We start from the raw sequence: 12,951 nt of genomic DNA on the forward strand, positions 1-12,951 counted from the left end.
CCAATTTTGATGGTATTAGGTGAGAACGTTCGAAAGCTGTTTGGGGGCAGATGTTCGCAGGTAAAGGGACGGCTGGAAAATGGGAAGCCTTCAGCTATCCCTTAGCAAAAATGCCACCCCCCACCTCCCCGCCCCCCTCCTCTCTTGCCTCCCTTTCTATGTAGATGTATTTACTCTGAAGCACAGGACCCATTCCTGTGGTGTACAGTTCTCTGTTCCATGTTCTACACTGTGCAAGACCACACTTGGAATATTGTGTGCAGTTCTGATCACCCTACTATAGGAAAGATACAGAGGCTTTGGAGAGGGTGCAAAGAAGGTTTACCAGGATGCTGCCTGGACTGGAGGGCTTGCCTTATGAAGAAAGGTTGAATAAACTCAGATGTTTCTCTCTAGAGAGAAGGAGGAAGAGAGGAGACTTGATCAAGGTGTACAAAATAATGAGTGGAATAGATAGAGTCAATAGCCAGAGACTTTTCCCCAGGGCAGAATTGACTGGCACAAGAAGTCATAGTTTGAAGATATTAGGAGGAAGGTATAAAGGAGACATCAGAGGTAGGTTCTTTATGCAGAGAGTTGTGAATGCATGGAATGTGTTGCCAGCTGAGGTGGTGGAAGCGAAGTCACTGGGGACATTTAAGCGACTGCTGGACATGCACATGGATAGCAGTGAGTTGAGGGGTGTGTATGTTAAGTTACTATATTTTACACTTGGATTAAGTCTCGGCACAACATCGTGGGTCTAACGGCCTGTTCTGTGCTGTACTTTTCTATGTTATATATTCTATGTAGTGTAACCAGTTCTTTCTTGTTTAATAATTTTTCTTGTATTAAAAGTACGATGACAGACTATTATGAATAAGTTCTGTAACTGACCTTCACAGTTAAAAGAAACTAAATGAGAGCCCGGTAGGCCAGGTTTCATTCAGGGATCTGATTTGGATGTGGGTGTTGTAGGCTGTATGAGCATTTACTATCCATCCCTAATTATCCTGGACAACACGGTAGTGATATTGATGGAGTGTACTTTTAGTACTTTTAGGAAGGGAGTTCCAGGATATTGACCCAGTGGCAGTGAAGGAACAGTGATATACTTGCAAGTCAGAAAGATGAGTTGCTCGGTGGGGAGTGTGCAGGTAGTTTGTTCTCATATATCTGCTGCCCTTGACCTTCATATCATAGCGATTATGAGTTTGGAAAGTGCTACCTAAGGAATCTTCTTCCTGCAATAACTTGGAGGAAGAAGTTGAATGTATTGAAGCCAAATTTGCAGACAACACAAAAGTAGGTGGAGAGGCAGGATGTGGAAGGGATACAACAGTATACAGAGTGACATTGATAGGTTAGGTAGAATCATAGAATCATACAATTTTACAGAAGAAAAGAAGCTATCTGACCCATTGTATCTGTACTGACTCTCAAAAGAGCTGCCCAACTAGTTCCATTCTTCACCCCATCTCCATAGCCCTCTGAACAAAACATTTTCAAAATATTCATCCAGCCGTTTTCAGAAAAGTCCAATGGAAACCATTTCCATTACTCTCTCAGGCAAGGCACTCCAAATTCTAACAACTTTCTGAGTAATGAAGTTTATCTTCATCTCATTCATAGCTCTCTTACTGACAATCTTGAAATTGTGACCCCTAGTTACTGACCTGTCAGTTCATGGAAACTGAATATCCTTCTTTACTCTGTCAAGATTGTTCATAATTTTGAACGCCTTAGTAACGTCACTTCTTAATCTTTCCTGCGAAAAGCAGAACGAGCTCAAACTCTCTAATGTTTCCTTGAATTTAAAACCTCTCAATATTTGTATAATTCTAGTAAATATCCTTGTATCCTCTCCAGGGCTTTAACATCTTTCCTGAAAATAATATGCCCATGACTGAACACAACACTCCAAATGTGATCTGACCAATCATTGCAAAGGTGTGGCATCACTTGCTTGCTTTTGTACACTATGCCTCTATTTACAAATCCAAGGATTCTATAAGTCTTCTTAACAACTGCTTCAACTTGCCTGGTCACCTTCAGAGGATTATGCACTTGAACTCTGATGTCCTTTTGCTTCTGTACTCCCCACAAGTTGAGCCTGGATTATCTCTCCACGTTTCTTCTCCCAAAAAGCATTACCTTACATTTCTCTTCATTCATCTGCCAGGTGTCTGCCCATTTGACCAACTTGTCATTGTCGCTCTGAAATCACTCAGCATCTTCCTCACAAGTCACTCTTCTCCCTCGCTTAGTATCACCTACAAATTTTGAGATTTTGCCCTCAACACCAATCTCTAAATTGTTTAGAGAAATCAGAACAAGTAACGGTTCCAACAAAAATCCCTGGGGATCGTCACTTTCAACCCATCTTCGCTCTGTTTCCTACCAAGGATCCATTAATACCAAACATTTCAAATTTTCTAACCAATCTGCCATGTGACATAGTATAAAAAGCTTTCTGAAAGTTCAAATACACAACATCCACAGCACTACCCTTCTCCATTTCCTCCATCACCTTGTCAAAGAACACAAATAAGTTTGTCAGACATGACCTGTCTTTGACAAAGCCATATGGACTGTCTATTATTAACTAATTTTCTCTGAGTGTATATTTATCTTATTCTGTATAATGGCCTCCATCGGTTTTCCCAATATTGATGTCAAGGCGATAAGTCTGTTATAAGTTTCCTCGGTTATCCTTTGGCCCTTTCTTAAGCAACAGCATTACATTTACAATTATTCAGTCCCCTGGGAATAATTCTGTGTTCAAGGAGTTTTGGAAAATTTCTGCCAAACAAGTAAGTGTAAATGAGCAAAAAGTGGGTAAATAATTTTGGAAGGGAAAACGAAAGAATAATGTAGTGTAAATGGAGAAAAACTTCAGAAAACTGGAATATGAAGGGATTTGGACGCAATTGTGCACAAAACACAGAAAGCTAGCACAGGAAAATGAATTGAATGTTGGCCCTCATTTCAAAGGAGTTGGAGTATCAGAATAGGTAGGTCTTATTGCAACTATACCAAGACCTAGTGAGACCACATCTGGAGTACTGTGAGCAATTCATTGGAGGCAGTTCAGAGGAGGTTCACTTGGATGATCACTGGTATGTCTTATGAGCAAAGGCTAAACAGGTTGGGACTCAACTAATTGAGTTTAGAAGAATGAGAGGTGACCTCATTGAAATATATAGAATTCTTAAGATGCTTGACAGGTTAAATGTTGAAGGAAATGTCTAGGACCAGAGGGCATAGTATCAGAATAAAGGGGTATCAATTTTAAATGAGATGAAGGAGAATTTCTTCTCACAAAGGGTTTGAGTCTTTGGAACTCCTTGCCACAGACAGCTGTGGGGGCAGAGTTCTAGCATATTCTTAAGGCTGAGAGAGATAGAATCTTGATGAAGGATTAAAGGGAATGAAAGGTTAAGGGAGAACACAGGAAAACCGATGTGAGGAATGTCCTAACGGGCAGAGCAGGCCTAATCCTGTTCCTCTTTCTTGTGGTTTTATTATGATCTCATCTTGTTGGTAGTACACACTTCTGCCACGGTAGAGGACAGAGAGAACGTTGAAGGTGGTGCATAGGGTGCCTATCAAGTGAGCTGAATGTTGTCACTCTTCTTGGATGTTGGCAGAGCTGCACTCATCCAGGCAATAAATAATATTTGATCGCTCCTGATCTGTGCCTTTTTATAGAAGGTAGGAAGGCTTTGGGGAAATAGGAGGCAACTTACTTGTTGAAGAGTTCTCAGACTCTATCATAGTCTTGTAGCTACTGTATTTTCGAGGTTGGTCCGGTTCACACTCTGGTGACACCCAGCATGTTGGCAGTGGGAGATTCAGCAATGGAAATACCACTGAACATCAAGGGCAGATGGTTATATTCTCTCCTATTGAAGAAGGTCATTGCCTGGCACTTGAGTGCCATATAACGTTTCAGCTTAATCATGTCTGAGTCTGCCTCCATTTAGACTCAGATTGTTTCAGTAACAGGGAGATTTTCATCAACAAACTTCCTATTTCTGGTCTTATGACAGCGGTAAGGAAATTGTTAAAACAGCTGAAGGTGCTGGAGTTGGACTGGCCAATGGGTCAGATAGCTGCCAATATAACTGCATGAAAGAGAAAATATTTCACACATATAAAAAGTAAATTGGAAAGAATTCTTAGGGATAGGATTTACACACACTTGGAATACCATAGTCTAACTGGGGACAGTCAGCATGGCTTTGTACAGGGGATGTCATGTCTTACTAATTTGATTGAATTTTTCAATGAGTTGACCAAGGTGATTGATGAGGGTAGAGCAGTGGATGTTGTCTACATGGATCTTAGTAAGGCTTTCCATAAGGTCCCTCATGGTAGGCTCATTCAGAAGATTAAGATACAAGGGATCCACAGTGACTTGGCCATGTGGATTCAGAATTGGCTTGCTCAAAGAAGACACAGGGTAGAGGTGGGAGGGTGGTTTTAAGGTTGGAAGTCTGTGCCTGGTGACATTCCGCAGGGATCCATATTGGGATCGCAGTTGTTATATAAATGACTTATATGAAAATATAGAAGGGTGAATTAGTAAGTTTGAAGACGAAATCAAAATCGGTGGAGTTGTGGATGGTGTAGAAGGTTGTCAAAGGATGGAGTTGCAGATATTAGATTTCCTACAGTATGGAAACAGGTCCTTTGGCCCAACAAGTCCACACCAACCCTCCAAAGAGTAACCCAACCAGATTCATTCCTCTACCCTATATTTACCTCTGACTAATGCATCTAACACTATGGGCAATTTAGCATGGCCAATTCATCTGACCTGCACATTTTTGGATTGTAGGAGGAAACTAGAGCAAACCCATGCAGAACGAGGATAATGTGCAAACTCCACACAGACAGTCACCCAAGGCAGGAATCAAACCCAGGTCTCTGATGCTGTGAGGCAGCAGGACTAACCACTGAGCCACTGTGCTGCAGAGAAATGGAAGATGGAGTTTAATTTGGATAAGTGTGAGGTACTGCACTTTGGCAGATCAAATGTTAAGCAAAAGTCTACAGGACTCTGAACAGCAATGATGTACAGAAGGACTTTGGGGTTCAAGTCTACAGCAAGTAGTTAGGTCGGTAAAAAATGCATATGATATGCTTACTTTCATTGATCAGGGAATTGAGTACAAGATCAGGATGTCCCGTTATAGCTTTATAAGACTTTGGTTAGGCCACAGTTAGAGTAGTGTGTTCAATTCTGGTCACCACATTACAGGAGGAACGTGGAAGCTTTTGAGAGAGTGCAGAAGATGTTTACCAGGATGCTACCTGGATTAAAGGGTATGAACTTTAAGGAAAGGCCAGAAAACTGCAGGATGTTTTCTCTTGAGTGGCAGGGGCTTAGGGGAGATTTGATGGCAGTTCATAAAATTATGAGATGCAATAGGTAGGGCTGACAGTCAGAATTTTCTCGCCAGAGTTGAAATGTCTCACACTAGGGAACATGTATTTAAGGTAAGAGAGGTAAAGTTTAAAGGAGACATGAGGGGCAGGTTTTTTTACATAAGAGTGATAGGAGTCTGGAACGTATTTCCAGTGTTTTTGTGGAGGCAGATACAGGAAGGGCATTTCAGGGACTTTTAGATAAGCACATGAAAACGCTAGGAATGGAGTAATATGGACGGAGAGTAGGCAGAAGGGATTACTTTCATTTGGCGTCATGTTCAGCACAAACTTATAGGCTGAAGGGCCAATTCCTGTGCTGCACAGTTCTAAGTAAAGTTGCCATTGGGTTTTTCTCACAATCAACTCCTGAGGGTCACCATGTCCCAGGTAAGGGCACAATTAGAGTCCTTCATGGTAACCTCAGTGCAGGAATTGAACCCACGCTATTGGCATTACTCTGCATCACAAAGCAGCCTTCTGGCCAATTGAGTTAACCACCCAATTTAGCACAGATTGCATTGATAAACCTTACAAACTTGTCTACATCCCACTCTAGGAAGCTAGGAATTCTTAGGAAATAATTGTACTTAACAGCGTCATGTTCCCCTTCTCATGTTCAATCGGGATATGCAGAAAGTATAATTGCTGCGACTGAATAAGAGGCTAAGTAGGTTAAAGCAAGGGGATGTTGTCCACTTACCAATGGTCTTGATAACAGCTTCCTGAAAAATCCTTTCCTCGTGCTCTTTAATGATCTGGTTACTGACATTGGTGGTTGAATCATACTTGCCAGTGAGTTCATAGTCAATGCTGAGGCGAAGATGTCGCAGCAGTGTGTTGAACACCTCCAACACGGTGGGCCCTGTGAAAGGAGGTAATACAGTAATTGAATGCTCTATAATCTGAGGGACAGTACCTTGATAAAGGATCAGTGATACTGCAGGACATGATCAAAGGTTTAGCAGCATGGAGTGCCTTTTGTATGATCATGTTATTCAGATTATATGTTTCCAGCTAAGTCAGCCATATCACTGAAAGTTTCCATGGAAGTTGGATTGTCCTCTTCACAGACATGAGCAGCTTTGTGTATGAGGGAAAAGCTAAACAGTTAACATGATCAACATTGCACCCAAAATCAATAAGCAGCTGGATAGAGTGATTGTTTGTTGACAGTACGTCTATCATCCCAGAGAATGCAATTGCATTCAGGATGTATCCCTGGCATTAATTTTTTCCTTATCTATTACAGTTAATCTCAATAACGATCTGCATATTCCTTTTTCTGTGGCAACCAGATAATTCTAAGCAGAGTTCATTTCAGGCATATCCTTAACCAACTCCCTTCAGATTTGAGCTTCAAGGGTTTGAGTTTCCCCCAACCCACAAATGCCTCTGGTAACATTTCAAGTTTCAAGTCAAGAGATTTATTACTATCTGCAATGCTTGAATTGTGATTGCCAATTTACTGACAAAAAGTAGCCTAAAAAATGCAGTGGTTCAAGGAAGCTACAGGGACATAGTTACGCCAGAGAACAGAGGTAGCTGGGTAACAGTTAGAGGTGGGAAGGGGAGGAAGCAGGCAGTGCAGGGATCCCCTGTGGTCATTCCCCTCAACAATAAGTATACTGCTTTGGATACTGTTGGAGGGTACGGCCTAGCAGGGGTAAGCTGCAGTGACCGGGTCTCTGGCACGAGGTCTGGCTCTGAGGCCCAGAAGGGGAAGGGGGAGAGGAGGAGAGCGCTAGTTATAGGAGACTCTACAGTTAGAGGGACAGACAGGCGATTCTGTGGACATGGGCGAGACTCTCAGATGGTTTGTTGCCTCCCGGGTGCCAGGGTCCGAGATGTCTCGGACTGTGTCTTCAGAATCCTTAAGGGCGAGGGTGTGCAGCCAGAAGTCATGGTGCACATTGGCACCAACGACACAGGTAGGAAGAGGGGTGGGGAGGTCATTCAAGAGCTCAGGGAGTTAGGCTGGAAGCTAAAAGCTAGGACAGACAGAGTCGTCATCTCTGGGTTGTTGCCGGTGCCACGTGACAGTGAGGCAAGGAATAGGGAGAGAGTGCAGTTGAACACGTGGCTGCAAGGATGGTGTGGAAGGAAGGGCTTCAGGTATTTGGACAATTGGACTGCATTCTGGGGAAGGTGGGACCTGTACAAGCAGGACGGGTTGCACCTGAACCAGAAGGGCACCAATATCCTGGGAGGTAGGGTTGCTCGCACTCATTGGGGGGTTTTAAACTAATTTGGCAGGGGGATGGGATCTGGACATAGTCCAGCAAGTAGGTTAGCTGTTTTTCAGGATGTCCAAGAATGTAGGGAGGCTGTGGAGAAGGTAGCACTGACAGGGAATACTTGCGGACACAGAGATGGGCTCAAGTGTGTATACTTCAATGCAGGGAGTATCAGAAATAAGGTGGGTGAACTTAAGGCGTGGATCGGTACCTGGGACTACGATGTTGTGGCAATCACGGAAACGTGGATAGAAGAGGGACAGGAATGGTTGTTGGAGGTTCCTGATTACAGATGTTTCAGTAAGATTAGGGAGGGTGGGTGGCGTTGCTAATTAGAAATGGTATAATGGCTGCTGAAAGGCAGTTTGAGGGGGATCTGCCTTTGGAGGTAGTATGGGCTGAAGTCAGAAATAGGAAAGGAGCAGTCACGTTGTTGGGTGTTTTCTATAGGCCCCTCAATAGCAGCAGAGATGTGGAGAAACAGATTAGGAAACAGATTTTGGAAAGGTGGAGAAGCCACAGGGTAGTAGTTCTGGACGATTTCAACTTCTCAAATATTGATTGGAAGCTCTTTAGATCAAGTAGATTGGACGGGGCAGTGTTTGTGCACTGTGTCCAGGAAGCTTTTCTAACTCAGTATGTAGATTGTCCGACCAGAGGGGAGGCCATATTGGATTTTGTACTCGGTAACGAACCGGGACAAGTGATGGGCTTGTTAGTGGGTGAGCATTTTGGTGATGGTGACCACAATTCTGTGACTTTCACCTTGGTTATGGAGAGAGATGGGTACGTGCAACAGGGTAGGTTTTACAGTAAATTGGGTGAAGGGTAAATACGATGCTGCAAGATAGAATCTGAGGAGCATAAATTGGGAGCATCCGCTGTCAGGGAAGGATGTCGTTGAAATGTGGAACTTTTTCAAGGAACAGATATGACTTTTTTTTTAGATTAGATTACTTACCGTGTGGAAACAGGCCCTTCGGCCCAACAAGACCACACCAACCCGCCGAAGCGCAACCCATCCATACCCCTACCTTTACCCCTTCACCTAACACTACGGGCAATTTAGCATGGCCAATTCACCTAACCTGCATATTTTTGGACTGTGGGAGGAAACCGGAGCACCCGGAGGAAACCCACGCAGACACAGGGAGAATGTGCAAACTCCACACAGTCAGTCGCCTGAGTTGGGAATTGAACCCGGGTCTCTGGCGCTGTGAGGCAGCACTGCTAACCACTGTGCCACCGTGCCGCCCACGAATGTCAAGTGTTCATTAATATGTATGTACCTGTCAGGCAGGAAAGAGATGGTCGTGTGAGGGAACCTTGGTTGACGAGGGAGGTTGAATGTCTAGTCAAGAGGAAGAAGGAGGCTTACATAAGGATGAGTAAACAAGGTTCAGACAGAGCGTTGGAGGGATACAGGATAGCCAGGAGGGAGCTGAAGAAAGGGATTAGGAGAACTAAGAGAGGGCATGAAAAATCTTTGGCGGGTAGGATCAAGGATAACCCCAAGGCCTTTTATGCTTATGTGAGAAACATGAGAATGACGGGAACGAGGGTAGGTCCAATCAAGGACAGTAGTGGGAGATTGTGTATTGAGTCAGAGAGTGTATTGAGAGGTCTTGAACGAGTACTTTTCTTCAGTATTTACAAATAAGAGGGACCGAATTGTTTAAGAGGAGAGTATGAAATGGACTGGTAAGCTAGAGGAGATACTTGTTAGGAAGGAAGATGTGTTGGGCATTTTGAAAAACTGGAGGATAGACAAGTCCCCCGGGCCTGACGGGATATATCCTAGGATTATGTGGGAAGCAAGAGAGGAAATTGCAGAGCAGTTGGCAATGATCTTTTCGTCTTCACTGTCAACGGGGGTGGTACCAGGGGACTGGAGAGTGGCGGAGTGGCGAATGTTGGGCCCCTGTTCAAAAAAGGGAATAGGGATAACCCCGAGAAGCTATACTCAAGCTCTGTACCAAGTTACTATTCAAACATTGGAATACGCAAGCATTGTCCCATATGCTGGCAATGTGAGAAAGAAGGTATTGGTGAGAATAACTTATTGGTCCCTGAACAACAACTACACTGGAGAACAAAGTACAATGGAAGAAATAATGGGAGACTTGCAAGGAAGGTAACAAACGAATCAAGGGTAATTGAAATATTCACACTGATTGAACAAATCAAATTGGTAAAGGTAGTCTATCGGACAAGCTCATAGAGTGCATTTGATTCAACTTTCTGAAACAAATGTCTGGAAACGATTAGGAAATTGGTTATTTTGGACCTAGTAATGTGTAAGAGACAGAAGTTATTGAAGACCACATACGGCAGGATTCTCTGGACAAGAGTGACCATGATATGACAGACATTACATTCAGCTTGAGATTTAGAAATGCAGGTCTGTAACTACTCTCTTAAATTTTAACATGGCCATTACAACAATATTAAGATGCATCATCTTGCAGCATCTGTGGAGACAATATAGGAAGGTATTTAATTGGGAGAGGGGAAATTATATTGATATTTGACAGGAGTATAAATTAGGAACAATTGTTCTATGGGAAATGCACAACAGAAATGTGGAGGGTGTTTAAGGAGCACTTGTTGCGAGTGTTGGATAACTTTATCCCACTGAGATAGGCAAGGAATGGTAAGGTGAAGGAGCCTTGGGTGGTGAGAAGAGGAACTTCTCATCAAGAGGAAGAAAGCAGTTTATTTAAGGGTGAAGAAGCAAGGATCAAGCACAGCTTTAGAGGATTACAGGGTAGCCAGGAAAGAACTCAAAAATGGACTGAGGAGAGCTGGGGGGCGGGGGGGGGGGGGGGAGGGGGTTGAGAGCAGGGAGGGGGAACAACAAAACCTTGGTGGGAAAGAGTAGGGAAAACTCAAAGGCATCCTACACTTACGAGAGAAATAAGAAAATGATCAGACAGAGAGTAGGGTCAATGAGGGATAGTGGAGGGAACTTGTGCCTGGAGTCTGAAGGACTTATACACTTAATGGTATGGTAAAAACAATGACTGCAGATGCTGGAAACCAGATTCTGGATCAGTGGTGCTGGAAGAGCACAGCAGTTCAGGCAGCATCCAACGAGCAGTGAAATCGACATTTCGGGCAAAAGCCCTTCATCAGGAATAATCCTGATTATTCCTGATGAAGGGCTTTTGCCCGAAACGTCGATTTCGCTGCTCGTTGGATGCTGCCTGAACTCCTGTGCTCTTCCAGCACCACTGATCCAGAACTTAATGGTATGGTCATAGGGACTGTTGTTGAACAAAGAGACCTTGGAGTGCAGGTTCATTGCTCCTTGAAAGTGGAGTCACAGGTAGATAGGATAGTGAAGAAGGTGTTTGGTATGCTTTCCTTTATTGGTCAGTGTATTGAGTACAGGAGTTGGGAGGTCATGTTGCGGCTGTACAGGACATTGGTTAGGCCACTGTTGGAATATTGTGTACAATTCTGGTCTCGTTCCTATCGGAAAGATGTTGTGAAACTTGAAAGGGTTCAGAAAAGATTTACAAGGATGTTGCCAAGATTGGAGGATCTGAGCTACAGGGAGAGGCTGAACAGGCTGGGGCTGTTTTCCCTGGACATCGGAGGCTGAGGGGTGACCTTATAGAGGTTTACAAAATTATGAGGGGCATGGATAGGATAAATAGGCAAAGCCTTTTCCCTGGAGTCGGGGAGTTCAGAACTAGAGGGCATAGGTTTAGGGTGAGAGGGGAAAGATATAAAAGAGACCTAAGGGGCAACTTTTTCACACAGAGGATGGTACATATATGGAATGAGCTGCCAGAGGATGTGTTGGAGGCTGGTACAATTGCAACATTTAAGAGGCATTTGGATGGGTATATGAATAGGAAGGGTTTGGAGGGATATGGGCGGGTGCTGGCAGGTGGGACTAGATTGGATTGGGATATCTGGTCGGCATGGACGGGTTGGACCGAAGGGTTTGTTTCCGTGCTCTACATCTCTATGACTCTCTATGACTATGACGTAGGGGAGACCCTAAATGAGTTTTTTGCTTCAGTATTCACAAGACCTTGTAGATAGTGAGAACACCGTAAACCAGGTTAATAAACTTGAACAAATTGATATTAAGAACGTGGATGTGCTAGACATTCTGGGAAGCATTAAGATAGGAAAGTCCCCAGGGCCAAACGAGATATATCCAAGGTTACTATGGGAAGCGAGGAATGAGATTGCTGCACATTTGGCAATGATCTTTGAATCCTCATTCTCCACGGGAGATATACCAGGTAATTGGATAGGGGCAAATGTTGTTCCTCTATTCAAGAAAGGGAGTAGGGAAATCCCTGGGAATTACAGACCATTCAGTCTTATGTCTGTGGTAAGCAAGGTCCTGAAAATGATTCTGGCAGGTAGGATTTATGACAATTTGTAAAAACAGAGTTTGATTAAAGATACTCAGCATAGCTTTGTGAGGGGCAGGTCATGCCTCACAAGCCTTATTGAGTTCTTTGAGGATGTTATGAGACAAATTGACGAGGATCGAGCAGTGGATGTTATATATATGGATTTCAGTAAGGCATTTGATAAGATTCCCCACACTTGGCTCATTCAGAAAGTTAGGAGGCATGAGATACAGGGAAATGTGGCTGTCTGGATTCAGATTTGGCTGGCCAAAAGAAGACAGCGAGTGGAAGTGGATAGAAACTATTCTGGCTGGAGGTCGGTGACCAGTGGCGTCCTGCAGGGTTCTGTTCTTAAGTCTCTGCTCTTTGTAGTTTTTAGCAATGACTTGGAAGTGGAAGGTTGGGTTAGTAAGTTTGCCGATGACACAAAGGGCAATAGTATTACAGATAGACTCGAGGGCTGTTGCAGGCCACAACAAGACATTGACAGGATGCAGAGCTGGGCTGAGAAGTGGCAGATGGAGTTCAACCTGGATAGATGCAATGTGATTCATTTTGGAAGGTTGAATTTGAATGCTGAATACAGGATTAAAGAGAGGATTCTTGACAGTGTGGAGGAACAGTGGGATCTTGGGGTTCATGTACATGGAACCCTCAAAGTTGCCACTCACTTTGATAGTTTGTTAAGAAGGCGTATGCTGTTTTGGCTTTCATTAAAAGGGGGATTCAGTTGAAGAGCCGCGAGACTTTGCTGCAGCTGTGTAAAACCTTGGTTAGGCCAGTTCTGGTCACCTCATTTTGGGAAGGATGCAGATGCTTTTCAGAGAGTGCAGAGGAGATTTATCACGATGCTGCCTGGATTGGAGGGCATGTCTTATGAAGAGGGGTTGAGTGAGCTCGGGCTTTTCACACTGGAGAGAAGA

The 12,951-nt window shown here is 43.8% G+C and overlaps 1 protein-coding gene across 6 annotated transcripts in view; it reads right to left on the bottom strand.

Moving 5' to 3' along the window:
- Positions 1-12,951, bottom strand: part of LOC132819292 (protein EFR3 homolog B-like) — a 178,537-nt gene that overhangs the window by 110,457 nt on the left and 55,129 nt on the right. For all 6 annotated transcript variants that reach the window (XM_060830728.1, XM_060830722.1, XM_060830724.1 and 3 more), the window contains exon 8: positions 6,116-6,277. In XM_060830728.1, coding sequence (XP_060686711.1) covers positions 6,116-6,277 — 162 coding nt within the window. The remainder of the gene's footprint in view (positions 1-6,115; positions 6,278-12,951) is intronic.

This window comes from Hemiscyllium ocellatum, chromosome 10 (genome assembly GCF_020745735.1).
Source record: "Hemiscyllium ocellatum isolate sHemOce1 chromosome 10, sHemOce1.pat.X.cur, whole genome shotgun sequence".
Classification (NCBI taxonomy): Eukaryota; Metazoa; Chordata; class Chondrichthyes; order Orectolobiformes; family Hemiscylliidae; genus Hemiscyllium; species Hemiscyllium ocellatum.